At 35.4% G+C, this 27,000-nt stretch overlaps 1 protein-coding gene across 5 annotated transcripts in view; it reads right to left on the reverse strand.

The window, feature by feature from the left end:
• Positions 1-27,000, reverse strand: part of CTNNA3 (catenin alpha 3) — a 1,810,934-nt gene that overhangs the window by 457,450 nt on the left and 1,326,484 nt on the right. For all 5 annotated transcript variants that reach the window (XM_025917933.2, XM_086679821.1, XM_086679822.1 and 2 more), the window contains one exon: positions 16,153-16,353. In XM_025917933.2, coding sequence (XP_025773718.1) covers positions 16,153-16,353 — 201 coding nt within the window. The remainder of the gene's footprint in view (positions 1-16,152; positions 16,354-27,000) is intronic.

The raw sequence follows: 27,000 nt of genomic DNA on the forward strand, positions 1-27,000 counted from the left end.
GGTTTCCTTCTCCTGCCTGTATTAAGAGGGAAGCTCCAGGTAAAAGGTTTTTTTCTTTTCTCTTCCCTTGTATCTTTGTTACAGGAAGGACAACAGTTTGAAGTGCCCTCTACCCCATTTTTCCATGTGAAGTGGATGTTGCAGATAACAAATATTCAGCAGAGTATTTGAATATGACATCCAAATAACAACATTATCATAGGGTCTAATTTAAAAAATATGGAATAACCCAAAATTGGATTATGTTAAAATTTTTAATCTGCTATGAACTTTCTTAGAAGGACAAAGAAAAGCTTCTGAGATTTGATTCTAATTTACATTTTAAAGAAATCATTCTTCTTAACACAATGGTCCTCTTTAGTATCATTTAGCTTTATAATCTTCTATCCTCCTGTTCCTCCTTTTAAAAAGCTTTAAATTTCATCTTATCATTGTGTCAGGTACACACTTTTGAGTAAGAGTTTATTAGCCCTTGATAGATCAGAAGAGTTATGTGTGATAACATGCACCTTTACCAAAAAATTAGAAACCGTCGGTTTGTTCAAATCAGCAATTAACATGAAGCATCTCAGAAACACATAAAGTTATTGAAAGCTAATTTGATAATTTGTAAGCTTTAAAGGGTCTCTCCAAATATCTTTGCTCTGACAGATGTGTAAAATATGTATTAAAAAAAACTGAATAGGGGAGCTTGGGTGACTCAACCAGTTGAGTGACTGACTTCGGCTCAGGTCATGATCTTGAGGTTTGTGAGTTCGAGCCCCACGTCAGGCTCTGTGGGAACAGCTCTGAGCCTGGAGCCTACTTCAGATTCTGTGTCTCCCTCTCTCTTTGCCCCTCCCCTGCTTGCACTCTCTCTCTGTCTCAAAAATAAATAAATATTTTAAAAATTAAAAAAAATGAAACAATTTGATATACAGAGATTCTCTCAAACTTGCTTTTCACATTTAAAAATATTAAACTGTCATTAAATTGACTGCATATTAATTAGGTATTCTTGATCCCTTTTTGATTCTCTAAAAGAGTTACTATTTCTGGAAAAAATCATTAAATAAATGCCTTCACTACAATCTCAGATGGATCAAATGATTTAGACTCTCACTGCTTTTCTTTTGGCATAAAATGCACTATTTGTCTTGTATCATTGTATTCTTCAAGCATATGTAATAGCAGAATGTTTCAAAAATAGAATTAGGCTGAGCTGTTAATGATCAGGCAAACAATATCCTTTACTCTTTCTTATGCTACTTATAATTTGAATTTTTAAAATGTTTTTCTCTTCAAAATGATCTTAATTTGAAGACACACTGATAAACCTGTATCATAACAAAAAAATAATTCTGGAAGTGAAAGCAATTTTGAAGATAAAGCTATCAGAATTATGATTTATGTAGGATTTTGAGAAATTGAAATCAGCTAACTAGTAAATCTACTAGTGCATACCAAGTCTAGAATGTAGACAAATGACTCAGATTTAAAAATAATAAGTGATGTGCATAAACACTGGAGATCTTCCAGTTCAACCCTCTTTTAGCAGTTGAAGAGACGGGGTCCATAGAGTTTAAAGGATTCTCACAATTATATTTTGGCAGACCTAAGTCAAGAACTTTGGATTTTCAAATTCTCTATGTAATACTTTCTTCATCTGACCAAGGCACATAAAGTAACATTTAAAGTAACATTTGTGAACTTGTCCCCAGTGTCTCTAAGACTATAAAATCATCTGCATGAATGAGTCATGGAGAGGATTCCTTTTTCCATATTGTTCTGCTGTCAATCAATCAGGTTTATTATGGGTCCTTACTGAGCTGTGTATTGCATTATTTTTCACCCATTTAATATATATTTATCGATGCCAGGTCCTTTGCTATGTTTTCAAAATTAGATGTTAAAGCAGAGTAAGGGGGAGATGAGAAACACAGGCACTCAAAAATATATAGTCTATTTAGGTACATGCAGAAAAATTGAGCATATCCAGAAAATAAAACATTTAGAAGTTATGGTAAGCAGTATGTAAAATTGCCCAATGACCTTGCCTCCTGATATTCATACCCTGTCTTTAAGTAGCTTAGTAAGCCATTGAACTTAGTAACTCCTCTCTAACAAATTGAATATGGCAAAAATGATGATATACCACTTCAGAAATTAGGTTATACTGAGAGGTTGGCTTCTAGTCTAGGCTCTCTCTTTCCCTTACTGTCTCCCTTGTTTGGATTGCTTGCTCGGAGGGAAGCCAGGTGCCATATTGTGAGAACACTCAGGCAGCACATGAAGAGGCCCACTGAAGTCCTATGCAAAAAAACATGTGAATGGTTGGAAGCACATCCTTCAGCCCTGGTTGAGGTTTGGATGAAGGCAACCCTGGCCAACAGCTAAGCTACAACCTCATGAGAGACCCTGAGCCAGAACCATGCAGTTAAGCTGCTTCCATATTCCTGACTCTCAGAAACAATGAAATGGTAAATGTTTGTTGTCTTAATTTGCTAAATTTTAGGGGTTTTATGCAGCAATAGATAACTAATACAGAGAGGATAAGTTCTGCTGTCATTCTAAGTTTTTGAGGAGGTAGGGTAATGAAATGGTAATTTGGTGGACAAATCATAGTACTGGAGGAAACAAGCCATAAAAGGCTGAGTCAAAGGCTTGCCCATTCACTATTGAGATATATTGTGTGAGTTATTCTAAATAAGATGAAAGTTTAGCCACTAAGTTTTCAGAGCTTGAAAAGACTTAAGGAGAAAAAAAAGGATGATCCATCCATTTGGGGTACAAAATGGCCAATTATGAAAGCTTACTGAGGACTTTCCAAAAAGAAAAAAAGCAATTAACGAGAAAAACTGATTGTCTTATTCTGTATGATTAAAGTAGATTGTGCGTGTGTGTGTGTGTGTGTGTGTGTGTGTGTGTGTGTGTGAGAGAGAGAGAGAGAGAGCGTGTGTGTGTGTGTGTGTGTGTGTGTGTGTGTGCATATATGCTATTGTGTCTTTTTCTTGGAATCTTGAAATACATTTTGGGGGGAAAAATGAGTTATGAAGCAACAGTTACACAAGTGGTATAATTACAAGACTTTGCCAATTTCTATACAATGTATTCACATAAAACTTATTCAAGATCAAGAATACAACAAAGCAGGAGACTGAATGTGCCTGCAGGATCAGGGCCCGGAGCCTTGCAGGCACATCTACACAGAGTCCTTTCCTAGTCACACAGGGTGCACTTTATTTCTGGGTTATGAAACGCCAAGATATATACAAGGAATTGTGGGTTTGGGAGAGTTCAGGGAAAAGATACCAGCAGTCTTTCATGTCCCACTGGTCGTATAGCCAATTTGAGCAATGTAACTAGTTAAACAAGTGTAAACCACCAATGTACACAACAACACATTCTAAGTTACTAGCTAGTCCATCATCTTTATCATAGCTGACAGTCAATACTGGACTTCGGCACACCTCAGAAGATAAGCATAGAGATGCCCCAGTCACGATGTAAGATAACTCTGTTTTATACTATGACTTTAAACACAAAATAATTATTTTACATATAATATAGCAAATGTACTGCACATATATAATTATAATAATATTAAATATAGTAGATATGATAAAATAATATATCTACATATACTATAACTATAAATGGATATAGACATACATGTGTGTATATATATATATGTGCGTACATACACACATATATATTCACAACAGACATAAAAGATGTTTACCATGTAAGAAATCTGATTTCTTGCGGTGCTTGGGTGGTTCAGTCCATTAAGCATCCTATTCTTGGTTTCGGCTCAGGTCATAAACTCACAGTTCATGAGTTCAAGCCCTGCATAGGACTTTGCACTGGCAACATGGAGCCTGCTTGGGATACTCTCTCTCTTTCTCTCTCTGCCCCTCCCCCGCTTATGCTCTGCTCTCTCCCTCTCTGTCTCTTAAAATAAATAAATAAACTTCAATAAAAAAGAAATCTGGTTTCTTGACAATGATAAAAGACATGAAAAATATACACAATAGATAAATATAAATAAATATAAGCTGATAACAATATAATCAGACAAATTTTAGGATTCTATAGTTAGGTTCATGATAGTCTAAGCCTCCTGGGTGGGATTCTGTAGTACTATCTTTTGGAGAGGACAGTGAATTACTTCCTTTATCATGTGACTAATTGAATGATTTGGTTTGTCTGAATGGCCTCCAGGCTCCTTTCAGAATTTTTTTTTTTTTTCCTTGCACTCTACTGACTTTCTGTTCTACCTTGGATCAGTCACTTTCTAGACCTACTAGGGATCTGCCATCTTGTCACTTTATCCATTACATTGTTGAATTAGATTCACAATTTCAGTTTTCCATATCTTACTCTTTTTGCTCTTTCCTCTTATTTTGTTTGAATAACTTTTCAAGTTCTCAAAAAGTGTTTCTGCAATTTAGTCTGGGTTCTTGTGCATACAAAACACTTTTTATTTTGCCACACATTTTGCATGAATGACGTACTCTAAGTTCAAATTAATACTCTCACTGAATGTGAAGCCATTGCTTCATTGTTTTCCAGAATCCAGTGTTGCTGATTAAGTCAACATCAGACAAGGCGGAAAGTTAATCTCCTTGATGGCTTCTGCTTGTGCATATTCTAGATTGAGGCGTCTGCTGTTATCTTTCTTCCATCTGCATGTTTTGAGATACTTTCTATCTTCTGGATTTGTTTTCTCTTGATAAGCGCATAACCATGCATTTGTTACTATGGGTTTATTTCCTTTTGTGTCTCTTTACTGTTAGTTAAAGGGATGTTAAACTAAGGTTTGATAGATATATCTTGTCAGTCTGTGTTCTTGCTACCTCTTTAAATAGATTAAAAATGGGGAAAACCCACATTGTTAGTTCCTGGACTCAAAATTATTTGACTGAAATTGCAAAGATAGAATGAATACATTAATGAAAACAAATAATAAATAAAAAACAATTTGCATACGGAAGTATTTGGTAGAAAGAAGAAAGTGAAGACACGATAAGAGAACTGTAACATTTTAACTTGCTACTTCCCTCATTTTTTTATCAAGACTCTAATTCCTTTTTCTAGTTACACAGGAGTTTTGTGGCAATAGTAAAGGAATGCTCATAACTTTTTTTAGATCACTGTAACCTACAATCAACATGGATTTTAAAATATCTGGAATCTTAAAAGAAATATTGCTAGTAGTGTTTATAATAAATGATACCTTTAAAAGTCCCTACATCAGCAGACAAATTTTATAATATAAATTGTTCACTTAACTTTAACTGCTCCAGATTTTGGCAGACAGTAAAAGTAAATGGTGGATGATCACCAGAATATATTACATTTTCTAAGATACCATCGGGTTACTAATACATTTCAGAAGAAACTTGTTCTAAGCCCCTTAGCCTGCTGTATGGGATTGTTAAGCAGTAACACTTTGTTTTGTAATTGACAAAAGAGGAAGTTGAAAATTACCATGAGCTTGAAAATTTTTTTTTTTTTAATTTTTTTTTTTTCAACGTTTATTTATTTTTGGGACAGAGAGAGACAGAGCATGAACGGGGAAGGGGCAGAGAGAGAGGGAGACACAGAATCGGAAACAGGATGAGCTTGAAAATTTAACTTGGGAAATGAAAATACTTGGCAGCAGCAATCAGCATGGGCACATGGGGCAAAATAATTTCTAGTTGCCTAACATTTCATTGTTTTTTTTTCTTGAACTATCTCTATCCTCACTTAGTCGGTTAATGGACAACTGACCAATGTTTCTAGATACTCTTTACTCCATGTGATCTGTTCCCAGCATTATTCTCCCAACTGTGGCTGTGTTGAAAATATCCTTTCTTCCTTCAGTCAGGTCATCTCTTCCTTCATTGAAAATCTTGAGATATACACTATGTTCATAGTTTTTCCCAAGGTTATAGTTTTCACCAAGAGGTGAAATAATCCTTAACTTACCCAATCATAATAAGTTGTTGACTTACTGAAGAAAATATTCACATTTATTAATAAAGCTTGTGGATAGCACTGTCATTTGAAAATGTAGGCCTGCTAATTTGTTTTTCTCTTTACAATGGTATGATTTTTCAGCATTTGTTTTCATGTCCACAAAGTCTAAGAGTACAAATGCCATACTGCCTTATTCTGGCAATAGCTATAGATACTGTTTACTTTAGAAACGCTTAAGTCTTCACTTACTACACATACTCTCATCTCAGAAATGTGGCAATATCATCATGTCAATTGTGACCATGCCCGTACAACGAGAACTAAATTTAAAAAATCCCAGAAAAAAAAATGACTTGAAGAATGTTAGAAAAAAGAGGTTGGAGAGGAAATGGCTAAAACTATTGTCAATCAAGCTCTGAAGTCCACACCAATTACTTGACACCAAAGGATACGCAATATGATTTATACATTCACGTGGTTAATGTTCACTTCAAAGCCAGAGGAAACAAAATCTGACAGCCATACCACCTCAGTTCATTTTCTAGAGTCAGTGACCTTGAGCCTCAAATTTAGTTTTACAGATGAGTATATAAAAGTTTTACCAGCTCACATAAATAAATATATAACCAGACTTTCCAGGCTATATATAAACATCTCTAAAAAAGTAAAATTAACTGTCTTTACAACTGAGGGCTATTAATACATGAAACAGATATTTATAACAACTGAAGGGAGTTATTTCATTAGTTTCATAAATCTGACTTTCAAGATGAAGTAGAAGGAAGGAGCCTCCTGCCAGATACTTGTCTCCATTTTTAAAAACGTATACTATGTTACAGTTCACAAAACATTTAATTTTTTTAAATTTTTTCAATGTTTGTTTATTTTTGAGAGACAGACAGAGTGTGAGTAGGGAAGGGGCAGAGAGAGAGGGAGACACAGAATTCAAGGCAGGCTCGAGGCTCTGAGCTGTCAGCACAGAGCCTGACGTGACGCTCGAATCCACAAACCAGGAGATTATGACCTGGACCGAAGTCTGACACCCAATCGAGTGAGCCACCCAGGCACCCCATTCACAAAACATTTTACAGTAATTCTACTATAAAGAGACTTAACTGTTGGACCACCCAGTAGATAATAGCCTAGTCCGGAGCTTCCTGACTATGTTGTGACATGGGTGTGTTTTAGAAGGTTATTATTATTTAGAGGTATTGATCCCTGTAGCTCTCAGGATTGCTGGGAAGGACCTAACACTGCTTAAGACCCCCAGAGCTTCTGATCCCCTCTGCCTTAAATAAACAGCCACTTCTTTTTCCCGGTGGTTATGTGCACACTGTGATTTAGAAGGAACTAGTTTATGCTGTTACAAAATATGTTTACTATGTCTCCCTTAGTAAATCTTAAAATAAATGAAGTCAAAATCCCCATCCCTTTGGATTTAGAACAAAATCATACATTTTGATACAGTATCACTGTACATTTGAACAATAATAGGATATAATCCTATTAATTTTTGGTCATTGTTGTTAAAGAATAAAAGAAGAAACCATTGAAGAGTAATTTTTTCACTTTCTTTTAAATTTTTAATGTTTTTTATTTATATTTGAGAGAGAGAGAGACAGAGTGTGTGTGTGTGAGTTGGGGAGGGGCAGAGAGAGAGGGAGACAGACTCTGAAGCAGGCTCAGGGCTCTGAGCTGTCAGCACAGAGCCTGACGCAGGGCTTGAACTGACTAACCAGGAGATGATGACCTGAGCCAAAGTCAGACACTTAACTGACTGAGCCACCCAGGCGCCTCTTTTTTCACTTTTTTACAAGACTTCACAGATTCATATACGTCCATCTTTGCCACTCTCTTGGCAACGGAATCACATTCACATCATACATTCTGTTAAGGCACATCCACTCTGGACATACTTAGGTTTAAAGTGTTATCATAATACCTCATTTAATAGATCTGCCAGGAAGAAAGCATGCTTTTATACTTGTTTTTAGATTTTATAAACCATCAGAAAAAAAAATGGGTTTGACGGCAAGATGCTTTAATACAGTGCTTCTAACTGGGTGATTCTGGAAGCATTTCTGTTGTCCTGACATTGATGGTGACCAGCCTAAGTTGGTAAAATCAGTCCTCAATTTCCCTTCTTTGGGCCCTTTCCCTCCCTTGTTGATGTTCCTCCTCTCCTGCTCTTTAACACACCATCTCCCTTTGTGCAAGACCACAAAGCCTCTTCTTATACCAGGGAATCTGCTTGTATGAGGGTCTCAGTATGAGGCCAAGCACTATTCTCCATAGGGGCTCAAAGGCAGTACTTGCAAACTCCCCTTGTCCCATACCAGCAGTCGAGGTGTGGGCACATGATTTAAACTCCAAAAATATGATGCTTCCGCTGAGGAAGTTGAATTCAGAGCAAGTGAGACAAAAGCAGGAATTTCCTTAGGATTTTATTCATTGGTGGAAGTATCTGGAATGTGATGGCAATGCACTATCTGTGGGGTCCAGTGTTACAACATTATGATGCTAATAATAGTATTAAGTGTTCAGAGAGGGCAGGAATGGTACCTCTTTCTTTAGGATGACTAACCAGATTCCTACATGCAACATCCCTTGCGGTCTGTTTTGTCCACTTATCTTCTGTGTTTGTTAGTTTGTCTCTTTTTCTGCTTATTTTACCCATAGCTAGAGTCCATTGCTTGAAATCCAGATCTGAAACTGGAGCTTCATGCTTAATCCTTTTATATATGTTCTATTTCTATGTGCCCTACCACATGAAGGATCATGAAATAACCCTGAATTAGTCTTTTTTATTGAAAATTTGTGAAAATAGGATCAGAAAGAACAATGCGTCCTATTTCTCTTTCCAGGTAATGTCTTTTTTGGCTGGAGAACATGCTTCTAAGCCTGGTCATAGGAGTTTGAGACTTAAAGAAGGTACAAGACCTCTAGAACATCTTTGCACTGATGAATATCAACCCAGCAGGTCCATACTCCCCAGTTCTTTTGTCAATGTTCCCTTCCTTTCAGGCCATCTCAACTCATCTTCCCTACCCATACCTCACTTAGCATCAGCCTCACCGTTACATATTTTATATTTTCCAGGCATAGGAATACTTCAGGCCCTCTTTATGATTTTATGAATTCACTTTTAAGCACTCCATATTATTTCCTCTTTTGGTGATAAAATTTCTACCATGTCAGAATGTATTCTTTTTATTAGTAAAGTTACTGTCCACAGTGGTTTTTTGGGTTATTCCATGTAGTTCTCTCAGGATCTACCCTTATCAAAAAGGTCCAAAAAGCCTTTGCATCCCCAGTACATAGAGATTTCAGCTTTTATAGCACTTTTTTTCCTGACAAGTTTATATTTCTAACTACTTAAAATGGCAAGGTAAAAAAGTATCCTTAGCCCGCTAACTAAATATGGATCCTATTCAAATACAGTTCTCTTTAGGCAGAAAGCAGGTTTCTGCTCAGAAGTTCTAGTAGCTGCTTTCTTCAACTCACAGTGGTGGCGCAGGATCCCCAAATCCTACAGCAATGGAAGTACTTCCAATGCCATGGGATCTCCCTTTGCTTTACAGAGGCTGGGTTGTCATTTAAAAAAAAAATTAATGTTTATTTATTTTTGAGAGAGACAGAGACAGAATGCGAGTGGGTTAGGGGCAGAGAGAGAGGGAGACACAGAATCCGAAGCAGGCTCCAGGCTCTGAGCTGTCAGCACAGAGCTCGACACAGGGCTTAAACTCACAAGCTGTGAGATCATGACCTGAGCTGAAGTCGGATGCTCAACGGACTGAGCCACCCAGGCGCCCCAGGCTGGGTTGTCATTTAGCTTCTGATTTTAGCATCACCAACATGAAGACACTCTGCTATCCAGGTTAACCAAATGATCTACAGACAGAAGCTTCTTGTTAATGCTCTCTGTGTTAAACAGTGTAGATTCTAGCTGAAGCCAAAAGTAAGAAAGCATATAATTAGGAAGCCTGTCTCAAACTGCTACCAGGGGAAGGAAGTTCACCAAAAACAGCTTCCCAAAACAAGGCATGGTTGCTATCCCCCGTACAGGGCTTTGCTAGAACCATTAATGAAATTAGGTTCAATGGGATCTTTCACCAGATGCACTTCAAGGATGGTTCTTGTAAGTAATAGAATACACAGAAGTCGTGATCTCTAGTTCAAAGGCTTGCTAAAGACCTTTCAGACATCTGACCCTAAGTTTTCTGGAAGTAGCTAATATCTAACTCTGGACAGTAATTAATTACTTCCCTGACCTTTTCTTTGCTCAAGCCTTTGACACAGTCTACTGTTTTCGAGTTTTGTTTTTGTCTTTCCCTGAACTGGGATGATAACTGGTTCATTTGCATATCTGTATTAGAATGTATCACAGTACAGTATTAGAGTGAATTTTAAATTTAAACTTGGGAAAATGACTTAGGCACCTCTATTATGTGTAAAATGCTACTGTGGAACATAAAAATAATAAAGTATGGTGATTGCCTTTAAGGACATTACTATCTACTTGGAGAAACTTGTATGTAAAGGACTGATTATGATACAAGGCAAAATGAAATAGCCATTAACTAGAGAACAAGCTCATCCAATGGTAACATATATAACAGAGCAATTAATTCTAACTGAAACAGTATCAGAAGCTACTATGTGAAGGTGGTGGCATTTGAGAAAGTGTTGGACAATAGTTATAATTTTAGAGGGACACTAGAGAAGAAAAGACTTTTCACTGTTAGAATAGAATTAGTACACGCATATAGACACAATTCAAGGGTTGTTTTGCTGCATTGTTTTGTTTTAATCTAACACCATGCAAGACACAATGGTAGGTCTGGAAAAGATGCAAAGAGAAATTTAAAAAATGCAAGACACACAACATTTTCTTCTATAGCTTATATTCTATGTTGAAGGAAAAAGTCATTTCTGTGTAACTATATCTTAAGAGTTCATCAACAGCATATAGTTATCTAGAATGATAGGACTGAGTGGCAAGTCCTTTAAAATCTATAGTACATGAAACCAGAAAGAATTCCCTACTACCAGAGGAAGTAAAGAAAGTTTCCCAGAGGACATGGGATATGAGCTGTTTCTTGACAGACAGATAAAATGTGAAAATAAAATGTGAAACTACCAACTTAGATGGAGTAGAAAGTGCCTTTGGCCCAAAAAAGGAAGAAAAAACCTCCAAAAAACAACAACTTAGAAATGCATGTTCAGGTGAACTCAAATGCCAATAGAGTTTAGACAGATAAATTAAGTGAGTTAAGCAGCTAGGTATATAATGACAGGGAGTGGAGGAGACTATGGCATGGTGGAGACTATCGCTGAGGCTCAATGAAAAGGAAACACCACTAAGCTCCAGCCAATTTCATAGCAAACTCTGTCCTAGAGTTGCCAGACTTTCCCATTTATTAGAATAAGCCATTCATCTGAGTTTTTCCATATATATAATGAATGTAATTTATAAGTATATGTTATGTATATTATTTATATGTGTATTTAATATATATGTTATTTATATAGGTCATTATATATATAATTAGACACTAATTCTTAAGACAAAACAAAATTGTACTGTTCAATACTACTGGACACATAAAAATTATTTTGAGTCATATTGAGTCATACCTAGTATATGGATGACTAATTATGAGACTCTGCTGGATTGTGGAGGGCAAAAACTGCTAAAAACTGAAGTCTTTGCATTTTATCTTATAATTATTTAAGGTTATAGACCAGAGATGCAACATAAGGATACTAAATAAACATGTTTTAATCTGGCTACAAAATGTAGGATATTTTTACGTGAAGAATATTAAATGAAAGGGACTTGACAGGATTTATTGCTATTAACATTTTTAAAATTATTTTTAGATAAAATTCATTTTAAAAGTCTATGGTTCAAGCTGGCTGTAAGAAAAATGTATAAGAACATTTTGGAAGTATTTGTTGGTTCTAGATTCTTTTCAACTCTCTAATGTGTCTGTAAGAAGAAAAATTGCAACCATATGGTTCTTCTCTATTCTATTAGGGGAAGGATTCTGGGTACAGATTTTCCAGTTTGGGTTTGATGGAGTACTTGATGAATAACCCTTTGCTTGTCTTCACTGCAAGTTGCCAGCAGTGGATGCCACCCGGATATCTTGGTCAGGTTTATTTATGTGCCTGCTCTGTTTTGGTCCATGAGGCTGGCTGACATTGAAACCAGGTGGAGTTTGGTGGTTTGCAACAGATGATTTGGGGACTGCTAATTTCTGAATTTGATAAGAGCCCATAAATCACATCTGAAAAATACTGTTTTCAGTCCCCTCTTGGTTTAGGTTTTTCCCCAAACCTAGCGTGAAAGAACTAAAGTTGGTGTAGGAATGTAACTTCTAAGCCTTCACATTAAAATTGATAAGGTTTGTTATTTAACCAGAAAAAGTCAATATATTTCCTCTCTCCTATCAGGAAATCCTGACAAATGAATAAGCTTCATAACGGAAAAATTGGGCAGAATAAAAAATACCACATGGAGATGACAAAATTATGCCTCTGTCGGAATGAAATGCAGTGTTCCAGATGTTGCCTACATTTCACACAAAGCCGACTGCTAGGGCTTATGAACAGTGCAAATTCCTGCAATGTAACAGGGCAGCCCTGCTTCCTAATGCTGAGGAAATACTTAGAAGATCATCAAATCTTGAAAATGTGCTAATGAGCCACAAAGTCTGATTAAAATCAAAGGTGCAATGTTCCAAAAACACTCTGTGATTTAGATAAGCAGGGCTTAGGTTTTATCATTGATTACAGTACTTTAAGGCAAATTTTGCAGTGTTAAGGAAGTCTCGGTCATAAAAACAATTCACAAAAGCTCCTTATTAAGTGATTTTCAGGAAGCAGGGTCAAGACCTGAGAACTGTATAAGGGAAAAGGAAAAAGAAAGGCCACCTATGTACAGACCATTCACTTGCTAAAATGTTAACTATTAAGGCTTCATGACACAAAACATGACATTTCCAATTACTTAATTTGATGATTATTTATAAATAATAAGTCCGAGTGATGAGCAGATGTGGACAAAGATGAACATCTTCTGTTATTTAATTATGGAGGATAGAATAGTTGAAAGTATTTTTCATAGTATCTCTATGGGAGGGAAAATGCTCACATATTTCAGCTTTGGTTAAGATCAAGCTGATCTAATTAGCATTTTCATCTAATTTATTGTTCAGAATTCCCTTTAGTAGGGCATGCTTTTGATAAATTTCAAGAAAAACTGGAGAAAAGTCTGGAATTAGACATATAAAAAAAAGGAGAATATTTCTCCAAAGATAAGTCAAAAAATCATTTGAAAAACTAAAATGACAAAATTGGAAAGTCATAAATTATAGTTACATTAATAATGAGACTTACAGAACAGCCCACAGTTATTCTATACTTATTATATTTGGGGCACAGGATATGACTTACCTGGATAATTTTAATTAAAGTTATATACAACTAATTAGAGGAAAAAGACTTCTCCATCTTCTGAATGAATGAATTTTGTACCCAATATTGGTTAGTTATCTCATAGGCCATTATAAATCATAGAGGTATTGACAAACTTGTAATTAAAGGCATAAATAACTTTGCTTTATTTTTATTTTCTTATTTCAGATTATAAGAATTGATTGTGAACAGGGTTCCTACAATACACTTCACATCCTGGACAGTTTAGAATTTCATTTCTATTTCTTTGCTTACAGCTCATATAAACTCTATCTTATGGAAAATAAAACTGTAAGCTTGGTACCTCATACAGACATTCTGACCATAACAGTGTGTCCAAAGGACATTACTAATATGAATAGAAAATTGAGACAGAGGCAAGATATATGTAAGATCCTGGTAGACCTGACTTATTCAACTCCCTGAAGGAAATTTTCATTTGGCTAAAAAGAGAACCCCTAGTGCATTCTTCTTTTACTTATAATTCTATTCTTGGAAAGTAGAAAAAAAAATATCAGATATCTCTGTACTTGATTTTGACCAACAAGAAGACCAGTCATATTTAGTTCATGGAAAGGACGCAGAACTACCATTAACACAATTAATCAATATATTTATTTCCTTAACTAAATATATCACCATACGTCATTATGTGGTGTGTGGTACATATCATATGACAACTACCAGGGCTGTATTTGGAACACCAGTGGCTTTTGAGTTGTTACAGAAATATAATATTAACAGTTATAGGTATAATATAGAAATATACTATCATCAACAGGTACCGACGGACCCTCTCCATCTTTCCTTAGCCTATCTTCAATGTTCCACTATTTTAGAAATGTTTTTAAAGAGATTATGAAAAAGCCTTGTGCCAAGATTCACCAATGATTTTCTAGATCAAGCTGTTAGGAAAACAGTGACATTAATCATCAATTCTGTACCAACTGAGTGGTATGCCTCTTCAGAACTACTCCCCACTGAAGGTTGATTCCACCATTGGTGGGTTTCCCTTAGTCATTTAAATTTAAGAAGCAGCTCCCTCTCCTGTCCCTGCAAAATCACCCATCCTTATTCCTTCTACCACTTTAACAAAACATTGTACATATCATCCGAATTTGATATGCCCTCTCCATAACATAAAGAACAATTCTCTAGGTAGAATTAATGCCTTAAATATGGAATTTCAAATATTTTAGTAATCATGGGTGCACCATCACCCTAGTGTTGAGTTAATTAGTAAGAAAAATTCAAACTGAGGATTTCACAGAATGCAAAGGGTTTTCACAGGAAAAAGTTCTGCCATGATGATTTATAAAAATAATTGATTTCCCTTATTCAAATTATATCCATTTTTTTCTAAATCTGTATGAAATCAAATGCTTCTGTAAGTTTGTTGGAGAAATGTTAATAGTGTTTAATATAAGAATGCCATTTTACTGAGTGATTCAAAATAAGCATTTACTTCCCTATTTAAAAATAGGGGCGCCTGGGTGGCTCAGTCGGTTAAGTATCCGATCTTGGCTCAGGTCATGATCTCGAGGTCCGTAAGTTCGAGCCCCGCGTCGGGCTCTGTGCTGACAGCTTAGAGCCTGGAGCCTGTTTCAGATTCTGTGTCTCCCTCTCTCTGTGACCCTCCCTGTTCATGCTCTGTCTCTCTCTGTCTCAAAAATAAATAAAACGTTAAAAAAATTTTTTTTAATTATTAGGGGCGCCTGGATGGCTCAGTCAGTGAAGCATCCGACTTCAGGTCATGATCTCACAGTTTGTGAGTTTGAGCCCCGTTTCGGGCTCTGTGCTGACAGCTCAGAGCCTGGTGCCTGTTTCAGATTCTGTGTCTTCTCCTCTCTCTGCCCCTCCCATGCTCATGCTCGCTCTCTCTCTCTCTCTCTCTCTCTCTCAATAATAATAAACATTTAAGAAATTTTTAAAAAATATTAAACTGGGTGCTTCAACCAAAACACAATTCTCATTCCATATTTCTTTTTGTTATGTATGTATGTATGTATGTATGCATGTTTATTTAATTTTGAGAGAGAGAGAAAGAAACTGCGGTTGCTGGTGGGGAAGAGGCAGAGAGAGAGGGGGACAGAGGATCCAGTGCAGGCCCTGCCCTGACAGCAGAGAGCTGATATGGGGCTCAAACTCTCAAACAGCAAGATTATGACCTGAGCCAAAGTCGGACGCTTAACCAACTGAGCCATCCAGGTGCCCCTCATTCCATATTTGTCAAGTAATCACCGAAGATTCTTAAGATTTTGAAGAGCAAAATGTTTGCAAACAGACTGTAAAAGACAGTACAGAGCATTTCTCTGGAACCATAGGACCAGTTTCCTGTTTAAGCAACATAAGCAAAAACCTGGGGTACCAATGATACAGCTGAAAGAGGATTTGGAAACTATTACGTACTTATAACATCTGGCCCAATTATATATCCTAACAGTTCTGGCATTAATAAACATTCATAAGTGGCTAAGGCCTGTAGCTAATTTATGTAACACATATTTATAAAACACTTACCTTTCCCAATAAATATGTTTACTGCTAGAAATAAATTTGAAATCATCTAACCACAAGAGGCAAGCACCTATCAGATGGTGGAGCAACCTATTGCTTAACAAACAACACAAGCAGAGATCTTCTTTCCACGTGTATGAATATTTGGTAGCCACAGAGATTCAAATATCAGGGATAGTGAAGCTGTTACTGGGGACTGAGACTTACCAGTACTTGTAAGGAAGTTAACATTTCTCATCACACCTTCAGTGTAAGCTCCTGGCTCATAACTGTCCATTTCACCTGTGACAATATGAGCAAGTCTTGCTGCCCGTCCTCTGATGGCACCTGCAGCACGGTCTAAGTTATCAGCATCCTGGTCTCTCAAGGCTATGATACATTTGTTGACATCTTCTAGGATATGGCTCTCTGCAAGTAAACAGATCAAATTAGCATTGCATATTACAACCCGTATTAACTTCTGACCTCAGAGGTGGTACCCAATGGGAATAAAGGACATTGACAATTATGAAAGAAAAAAAAGGCATGTTTTTGCTTTTATCTCTTTAATAGCAAAATTTGTGAAATATAAAATTTTATATTTTTATCTGTACTTTTAGAAATGACATCTTATTTTATTTTTTAAATAAATTGTGTATTTTATTATTATATTTTAAATAAATGTGTATTTTATTTATTTTGAGAGACAGAGAGAGAGAGCACACACCAGGGGAGAGGAAAGAGAGAGAGAATCCCAAGCAGGCTCCACATTGTCAGTGCAGAGCTGGATGCGGGGCTCAATTCCACAAACCACGAGGTCATGACCTAGGCTGAAATCAAGATCAGATGCTTAACCAACTGAGCCACCCAGATGCCCCAGAAATTACATATTATTTTAGATTTCAGTTCCAACTGACTCAATTTTAGATTTGAGTGACTGATCAGTACGAATTGAGGAAAATTTCTAGATTAAAATAGTGGAATGATGGAATGATGGAATGCTTAATTCTGATTAAAAGCAACACTATACAGGTTATAAAACACTTAAAAATATCAGGTATCCCAAATATATAGAAAAAGAAAACCATGGAGTTCCATTCAACTGATGTTCACTTCCCCACATCAACAAGCAATTCTCTGGACACCAAATTAGTGTTCTACGATTCAATTCCAACACTCACCACCCAGTGATAGCATCACATTCCATAGGTTAAGGGTTCAGTCCTATGAAACTGTCCCCCTGCCCGACCTCAGAGCCCGTTGTAGGCCCAGGTTGTTATGTGTACTTCTGACCCCACTGGCTGGCCACAAATCAGGTCCCACGACCTCCTCCTTGGGTTTAAGTTTCTAGAGCATCTCACAGAACTCAGAGAACCATTTTACTTTCTAGATTCAGCTTTTATAACTCAAAACAGCCAGATGAAAATTCCATAAAGCAAAATATGTGGGAAGGGCAAGGAATTTCCACGCCTTCTCCAGGTGTGCCATTTTCCACACATCCCCAAGTATTCCCAACTTGGCCTCTCTCCAAAACCTGTCCTTTTGGGGTTTTATAGGGGCTTCATTACACAGGCATGATTAATTAAATCACTGAATCACTGGCCTTTGGCACTTGATTCAACCTCCAGTCCCTCTTCCACCCCAGAGGCCACAGGATGGGACTGAAATTCCATAATTGCAACCTTCTAATCACAAGGTTGATTAATTACCCTGGCAATCACCCCACAGTGGGATGGGGGGTGGGATACAAATGTCACCTCATTAACATAACAAAAACACTTTTATTGCTCTCATCATTTGGGAAATTCCAAAAGTTTTAAGGTTCCATGCCAGAAATGGGACAAAAACTATATATATACATATATGTTTATATGTGTGTATATATATATATACATATATGTTTATATGTGTATATATATATATACATACATATATATGTAGATATATACATATACATGTATATACATATACATGTATATACATATACATGTGTATACATATACATATACATGTGTATACATATACATATACATGTATACATATACATGTATATGCATATGTATATACATATACATATATATGTATGTATATATACCTGTTTATTTTTGAGAGAGAAAGAGACAGTGTGAGCAGGGGAGGAGCAAAGAGAGAGACAACAGAATCTGAAGCAGGCATACATACATGTATACACATATACATGTATATAATATACATATACATGTATATTATATACATGTATATACATATGTATATACATATACATATATATGTATGTATATGTACCTGTTAATTGTTGAGAGAGAGAGAGAGACAGTGTGAGCAGGGGAGGAGCAAAGAGAGAGACAACAGAATCTGTTTTTTTTTTTTTTTTTGTTTTTTTCAACGTTTATTTATTTTTGGGACAGAGAGAGACAGAGCATGAACGGGCGAGGGGCAGAGAGAGAGGGAGACACAGAATCGGAAACAGGCTCCAGGCTCTGAGCCATCAGCCCAGAGCCCGACGCGGGGCTCGAACTCACGGACCGTGAGATCGTGACCTGGTTGAAGTCGGACGCTTAACCGACTGCGCCACCCAGGCGCCCCAAGAGAGACAACAGAATCTGAAGCAGGCTCCAGGCTCTGAGATGTCAGCACAGAGCCCAATGTAGGCTGGAAACCAAAAATTGTGAAATCATGACTGAGCCACCCAGATGCCCCACATATATATTTCTTACTATAAACCATAGTATTTCATCTGCCAATCTCCTTTAGTCTGCCTGATCAACTTCTACCATTGTTTCAAAGCACTAGTCAAATGGTCATTCCTTAGGAAATCCATCTGACTTATAGTAAGACAAATTTGGTTCTATGTTATTTGGGATTCCCATCAAATGGCTTATATGTTTTCATTACAGGTTCTTCCCATGTTTTAATGATGTACTAATCAATCTATCTCTCAATTTTATTGCTTGAGGTATCATATCTAGTCCCTAGTATAATACATGGCACCTGTTAGACCAATAGGAATGTTTGTTGGGTGAATGAATAAAGTCCTCTTATAACACACCTAGGACCAGTAAATTGTTTTGTCTAAATCCTAAATCATGGTTTAGGAACCTAGGTAGACAAATACCTGTGCGCTTAAATTTAGACAAATTAACTCATATAAAGGACAGTCTGTTCGTTTGCATGAAAAAAACTAAACACTGAAAACCTTCATTATAAACTCACTAGAGTTTTTACCTAATTTGTAGCGTTCAGTCATGAATGTGCCATAAGGCCTATAATAAATCCAAGCATGGTCCTATCTCAATAGAAATTGTATATTTCCCCTGGAACTGAAAGTACAAGTTTCAATGTGGAAGGTATATAATCATCAACTTTTTTTTAAGTCCATAGATGTGTACTTTAATGACACGTTAAGAAGCTATTATTTTTCAAATATGTTGGTAAGTTGTTTTTAAACTAATACTACTGGGGTGCCTGGGTTAAGCAATTGACTTTTGATTTCAGCTCAGGTCATGATCTCATAGTTTGCGAGGCCCTACATTGGGCTCCCCAACACTTGGGATTCTCTCCCTCTCTCTCTGCCCCTCCTACGCACTCTCTCTCTCTCTCAAAATAAATAAATCAACTTAAAAATTGTAAATAAATTAATACTACTAGTTTACAAACACACATGTATATATAATGAATGTTTTATCTGTATTCACTAAAGTTGGTTAATTTTAGATTGTAGAGCTGTTTTTGTTCAGCCCTAAAATAGTGAAAAAAATATTTAGGGAAAAACAGTGGTTATTTTTGGAAGATTAATTATCTAATAAACTGTAATTTCTGTTTAATTAAAGGCAAAATCATAGCCGCCACAAATTATTTTTTTCCTAGTAAATTTTGCACAGGAAAAAAACATACAAAGAATATTCACTAAGAGTGAATCGAATGTTCACCTCTGCTATAGAACAATGATATACAGTCACCAATTTATTTTATTATTCAAAGCAGAGAATAAAAACATAGCAAAGGCTTTTCTGGTTCTTTTTTGCTGGCCTTATTAAAATTTGTGTGGTTATTGCTTTGAGCAATACAATCAGAAGCCATAGTACGAATAATATTGAAGAATTAGAGAGGGGAGGTCAGATATGGAAAGAAAAGTCCTACATGAACGTATACAATATGTTCAAAATAAGTGAAATAAGTGACGAGAAACATATAACCAGACTTAACCTGAAGCAGTTATATTGAGAATGTTGGAGATGATGATTAAATGATCTTTTGAATTTCTGAGATTAAATATAACACAAAAACATTAGGAAAGGTTTGCAACATTTCCATTATTGTGACACTTTCCCATTACCCTGAATGTTTCACAAGATGCTCGAAGTGATTTGCATGAAATTCTAAACATAGAGTGCCAGAAAAAGAAAATAAGAATGCTGGGCACCTCCCACATATGTACAGTAATTAAACATTAAACTAATTTCTTAAAAACAATTATTTCTTTGCTATTCATATTTCAAGTGAATTTAAGTAGCTGGAAAGACCTTCAGGATAGCTGGAGTTTTTATGTCTAGCTATATAACCTTAAAACTCTAGGAAAGAAATTAAACACCAAATACCTTGTATAAAACTTCCTACTGATGCATACTCTGAAGTCTTTGCTAATGAAATAGGTTTACTTGTTAGACATGGCAAAGATCATTAGGAACTCTACCTCCATTTGGTTTTTTTCCAACTGTAGAGGCACTTGGACTCAACATTCACATCATTTTTAAAATGAGGTTTAAGAGAAAGAAAATGCGTTATTATAGAACAGTACACTCGGAATATGATATTTTTGTAGAATTGACTGAAGATTTGTCTTCGTTTCAGAGTGCCCATTTAACATTTGATTTGGGGTGAGGAATGGAATGTCCTGGTGTTACTGCAAATCCAGAAGTGCATTATTTGTAGAGCAGAGAATTGCTGAAGTACTAGCAATTCCTATCAATCATTTTATAGCCTCCCAGAGATGCAAAGGGTGATTTCTGTTAGGTTGGAAAACAGTAACAAACAAAGTGGTAAAGGAACGGATTTTAGACAAAAGATAATTCATCTGTTGCAAACTTCTCGGGGTAACTCCATCTTCAGTCACTGCGGAGAGCATCACACTATAAGATTTTCAAATGCATTTAAACTTTTTCTATGATTTTTTCACAATTCTTCAGTTTTCCAAAATTAAAGCTAGACTTTGCCTTAGAGAAAGTAGAAAACAAACAAACAAACAAACAAACAAACAAACAAACAAAAAACCCAGTGAGACCAAAAAGTTAATTTATTGGCTTTTGACTTCCAAAGCAGAAGTTTAAATCCATAGCCCAAAGAAAATACTGGAAGTACAAGCACATTTTATTTGCAAGAACCAGACTGTTTGGGAGGTAAAAGTCTGTTTTCTTTTAATTCCCAAAGCCGGACTTTGAATATATCAATGACAAAGCCGGAAGACGTAGAGGGTTTATGTTATAATCCATTGAGTGGGGAATAATATACCATCAACTATTTCCTCCCCTGATATCTGCACACCTAAAATGAAATGATAGCCATACAAATGATTCTTGTCACATAGAAATACAACTTAATTTTTATCTGGAACAGAGAGAAATAATTTTTGTAGCAAAAATAATCCTAAGGATTACATTCTTATTGCTCTGTAGTGCAATCGCAAGTTTTGTTTCTAAATTAGCAATTTCATTTAATCGTTCTTTCTTCATTCAATTCTCCTTAAACGAGACTTATCATCATGATGGCTCTCAATAATTAATTTTTGACACAAGCTCACTTTTTATTTGTAAAAATCCTGCATTCAACTTTGGAAATTATTCTTTGTGTGGTTTGTCTTGGAATGTACCAATTTGTCAAGTATTTTTTTTTCCTATTCAGGGGGAAAATATGTAAAGCAAAAGTTACATGTTGAATAATAAATCTGTATTTTAATGCAAAACTATAAAGCTCATAGGAGAAAATCTAGGTAATCTTGGATTTGGCAATGACTTTTTAAATGCAATGCTGAAAGTATAAATGATGAAAGGAAAACTGATTAGGTTACAATTCATAAGAAATAAAAACTTCAGTCTGCAAGAGACACTGTTAAGAGTATGAAAGACAAGTCACAGATGGGGGGAAATATCTGCAAAACATATATCCTAATAAAGGTCTAGTATCCAAAGTTTATAAAGAATTCTTAAAACTCAGCAATAAAAAAACCTCAATTAAAATGAGCAAAAAATTTCAGCAAACATCACAAAAAGACGATAAGCATATGAAAAGATACCCAACAATACACATCATTGGGGAGCTACAAATTAAAGCCAGTGAGATACCACAATACACCTATTAGTATGGCCAAATTCCAGAACACTGAGAGTACCACATGATGATTGTGGGGCAACAGAAATTCTCATTCATTGCTTCTGGGAATGAAGACTGATATATTAACTTTGGAAGACAGTTTGGTCACTTCTTACAACACTAAACATACTAATACCATACTATCTAGCAATTGCCCTCCTTAATATTTATCCCAAAGAGTTAAAACTTATATTCCCACAAAACTTTCTCATGAGTGTTTATAGCAATTTTACTTATCATTACATAAACTTGGAAGCAGCCAAAAAAAAATTGGAAGCAAACAAAATGTCCTTCAGTAGATGAGTGGAAAAACAAATTGATGCAGGCAGACAATGGAATATTATTTAGCAAAAAATGAAATGAGCTATCAAGCTAAAGTAGGAAAGCTGAAGGGACTCCACTGAGAAAGGTTCCATCTCTGCTGTTTTTCTGCTAGGCCCCATTTACTCATGTTCCATAGTTTGTTTCTGAATAAGCCAAAAAAGCTATGTTCCCACTTCAAGGAGGAGGCAAGAAACTATTATTCTGAGTTTTGTCCCAGGCCCCGAACACCTGTTAACACCTAATAAGAGCCAGATCCCAAACATGTTCCAGGACATTAGCTTCAAACAAACCTCAGCTGATGCTGGCATCAAAACCCCCACCTTCAGGAATTTATGGAATAATACATATTGTTCACTTGACACTTGCCTTTGACTGGACCCTACCCTGGATTCCTGGAGGAACATGTACTCTAGCCAATATAAACCCCCAGCACCAAGGAACAACAAGAGTGCTTCTCCTTTCCTTTCTGAGTCTTCCTGACACTGCTCTGTCACTTATGCTATCCAGTAAATTCTGTTTCCATTTTCTCTGGCTCGTGTTTGATTTCTATCCTGCCTGAAGACAAGGACTCTCTTGGCTGTCCTTGTGGGACCTTCCCCTGGGTCCTCAGACCCAGCCTGCCTGCATCAAAGACACACACACACACACACACACACGTGCGCATGGGAAAGGAGGAAATTTAAATGCATATTTCTAATGAAAGAAACAAATGTGAAAAAGCTACACACTGTATAATTCCAACTATATGACTACCGGAAAAGGCAAAACTTTGGACACTATAAAAATAAAAAGCTCATGGTTTGCAAAGACTCTGGGGTAAGGAGGGAGGAATAGATGGAGCAAAGGAGATTTTCAGTGTGGTAAAACTATTCTGTATGACACTTCCATGATGCATAAATGTCATTATACATTTCCCAAAATCCATAGAATTTACAACAAATAATGAACCCTAATGTAAACTATAGAATGTAGTTAATGTATCAATATTGGTTCCATCAACTGTACCAACAAAGGAAATTCTTCAAATATTTGTTATTTATTGTGAAACCCCACTTTAGACCTTTAATAAGCACTGTTTAGCTTCTAAATTGTGACAGCTAATAATGTTTAATCCCACATACTCAACAACATTATCTACAGATGTCTACAATTAATGAGGTAATGATTTTGAACATGCTTCAATTTTTCCCAGAATATAACTAAGAAAGGGTTTGGTTCTTTCTTTAATTCTCCTAGCTTTCACAGAGTAATAACTCTATTAATTTGTTTGAGTTTAAAAAGAAAAATAATTTGAGAATGTCTGTTGATCTGCAAACATTGTGCTAAATATACGTGTATTATTTCATTAAATTCTTATAATAATCCTAAAAGACATGTATGTTACATTTCAGCATTAAACATGAAGAAATAGAGACTTTTAACAGATAAGTATCTTTCCAAAATTCATAGTTACAGTAATTGAGCCATAACTCAAAATCAAATTTGTCCCACCTGCTAAGGTCCTATAAATGCTAAAGTCTCATCTGGCTTTAAGATATAGTGATTCTATAATTATATTATTCAGCTATCTTAAATGTACAATGGGAAGGGGATATTATAGGTTTAAAATATTTTCTAAATTTTACAGAAATAATGCAAAGGTTGTTTATAATATTATATAGTTGAATGTATTATAAGTTTTCACATTAACTTAATTGAGCATGGGATACCATCTATGTATATTTAGAGAGATAGTTTTAATTCTGCAAATCTCACTTGGGCAGAGCTCTAGTCATGTTAATATTCTGGATCTGTATAGAGCCATCATAGCTAGAGGAAACCTAAAATATTCTAGAGACATCACCAGAAAAGATATCCATAGGAGAATCAATTAACAAATGAAGTGCAATTCCACAGCTATTTAGCTATTCTGATGTAGGGGCAAAAGTTTAGGTTATTGCATTTTATGCTACCCTATTTGACAAAAAAACAAATGGAAAAAATAAACCAAACCTTAGACATTCTTATTCAATGCAGACTTTCTTGCATGACTCCTCTCAGACTGAGTTTTTTCATGTTAATTGTCCCCTTCTTCCTCTCCCATAGACCAAGAACTATTAACATCTAATATCAAAGCATTGGGCTTAAAAAAAAGGCAAAATAGCTTTGAGAATATTACCAGATTGAACATCAGGATTGTCAGCAGGAGCAGACAGTAGTGAGCAATTCTCCCATATTATGCAATAAAACCATTCAATTCCTGCACACTGGATGCCTCTTGCTGAACACTCTTGTAAAAAACAGTCAGTATTCATTTGGGTGCTACTCCTTTATAGTTCAAAATACAGAACAACTTGGTGTCCAATTATGAAATTTATACTTTGTGACAGAGATAGGAAAATCCTGGCACTATTTTAAATTATTTCCTTGAGTGTATAATGCGTATAGTAGAACATACGCTCCAAAGAATGAAGGACATAATGTAAATAACAAATATAAAGATAAAATTAGGAACAAATGAATTGTTTATAAGCTGGCAAATTTCCTTCCTTCCTTCCTTCTCTTCCCTCCCTTCCTCCCTACCTCCCTCCTTTGTCCCTTTCTCCCTTTATCTCTCTCTCCCATCCTTTCTTTCTTTCTTTCTTTCTTTCTTTCTTTCTTTCTTTCTTTCTACATTAAGTATACATTAAGTATAAAGTTCAATTGATTCAATTACCTTCTAAATTACAATATTTCTCCACATTAAGAAAGGCTAATAATTAAAAAGTACAAGATTATTATTGCATATATGCCATAGCGAAGTTTACTTCCATAGTCAATGAATTTATTGAAACTTAATCACAATGTCCTTTTGTTGAAATTTATATTTCTCTTATATGTTGCTCTCAAATGCACAAAAATTTACAGAGTACACCCTTCTTTGTGAGATAAATTCTTTCTCGGTCTCATTTGTAATTGTTTCAAGGAACCTATTACAATGTGAAATTTGCGATGCATATGACAAAGAAGCCCATGGGTTAGAAGTAAATTCAGGATATAGTTTCTGATCCACAAATCAGTGTTTTCACAAAATGATCTGAATCACCATGATTGTTTTTTAGAAATAAATAAAAGCCTACAAAACTACATGTAATTGGATAGCAAATTATAAGAACTAATAAAAGGTGAAGTGTCAAAGATGCTGTTTAAAATATATAGGTACCATCCTACCAGGAAACTCAGTATACTTCCTTCATCTTAACTCAGATTTCTAGAGTCTGTGCTAATATCATGTATTTGCCTTTCCATGAGGTTTCTCCATGAAGTTCCTACAAAGCTCTCTAGGAGATTCTCAAATGTATCCTACTCATAGCCATCTTATAACCTTTGAACTATATCCCAATTTCACCAGCATCAGTAATTTTTCTCGTTAAGTGCTCTCTTTTTAATGTTCTGTGTATTTATATATTGTTATTTGATTTTCTAATTTAACTCTGAAAATATGCACTGGATCCAAAATCTTACTGAATAAACATGGATTTATTCAGATATTAAAAGAAGGACATTAAAAATATCTTGTTATATTTAAATGTTTTTTCTCCTAATTAGGATGAAATTAGGCAGAGATAGTAATACAGTTTACTAAGCTCTATTTAAAAGGTATTGAAATTGCTAAGTAAAATAGTCATGAACTACACATTTCAAGAGAATGATTATAAAGGCTTTCACCATGGTTATAAGTTGGGTATTCACATGAAAGTGAAATCTAAAGTTGATGACATGTATTAATACCTTGTAAATAAACCAAGTTTATGGGAAGGCTGTCATAGAGGTACCTAATTAAGGGTAAAACAAACTTCTTTTTTTTTCTATGACAGGTATAGAAATGTTTATGAGTGATTCAGTAATGCCAAGCAACAAATCACTAAAACAGTTATTAAGCATTTTAGAGAAATGAAGTCACTCTTCAATCTATGCAGTGGATTGGTAGAGTTCTATCAAGAAATGAGAGTCACGAAATTATCACTTTCAAATTGTTTTTCTAGTAAACCAACATGCCCTTCTACACATATGTACGCTTATGGATTTATGTCATAATAAAATTTAAATTTCAGCTACTGATTAAAATAATAAGCACCAATAAGTCTATTATATAATGCAAACTAACCATTGGTGAACATAAATAATAACTTTATTTAATGGAATGTTATAAAACAATTTAAAAGCTTATAAAATATTTAAATTGCATAAAAGGATGATTGTGAGATGATTTTAAGGGAAAACATCAGGATATATATCTATTAAAAAAGAATCTTTGTTTAAAAACCATCTCTATGTATTTGTATGTTTACATTTATTTGTATGTACTATATGGTTCTATTGCTTTCTAGAAAGTCTGGGAAAAAATTTTCAAACTTCTAACGGTATGTG

This window comes from Puma concolor, chromosome D2 (assembly GCF_028749965.1).
Source record: "Puma concolor isolate L17-30 chromosome D2, mPumCon1.1.hap2, whole genome shotgun sequence".
NCBI classification, from domain to species: Eukaryota; Metazoa; Chordata; class Mammalia; order Carnivora; family Felidae; genus Puma; species Puma concolor.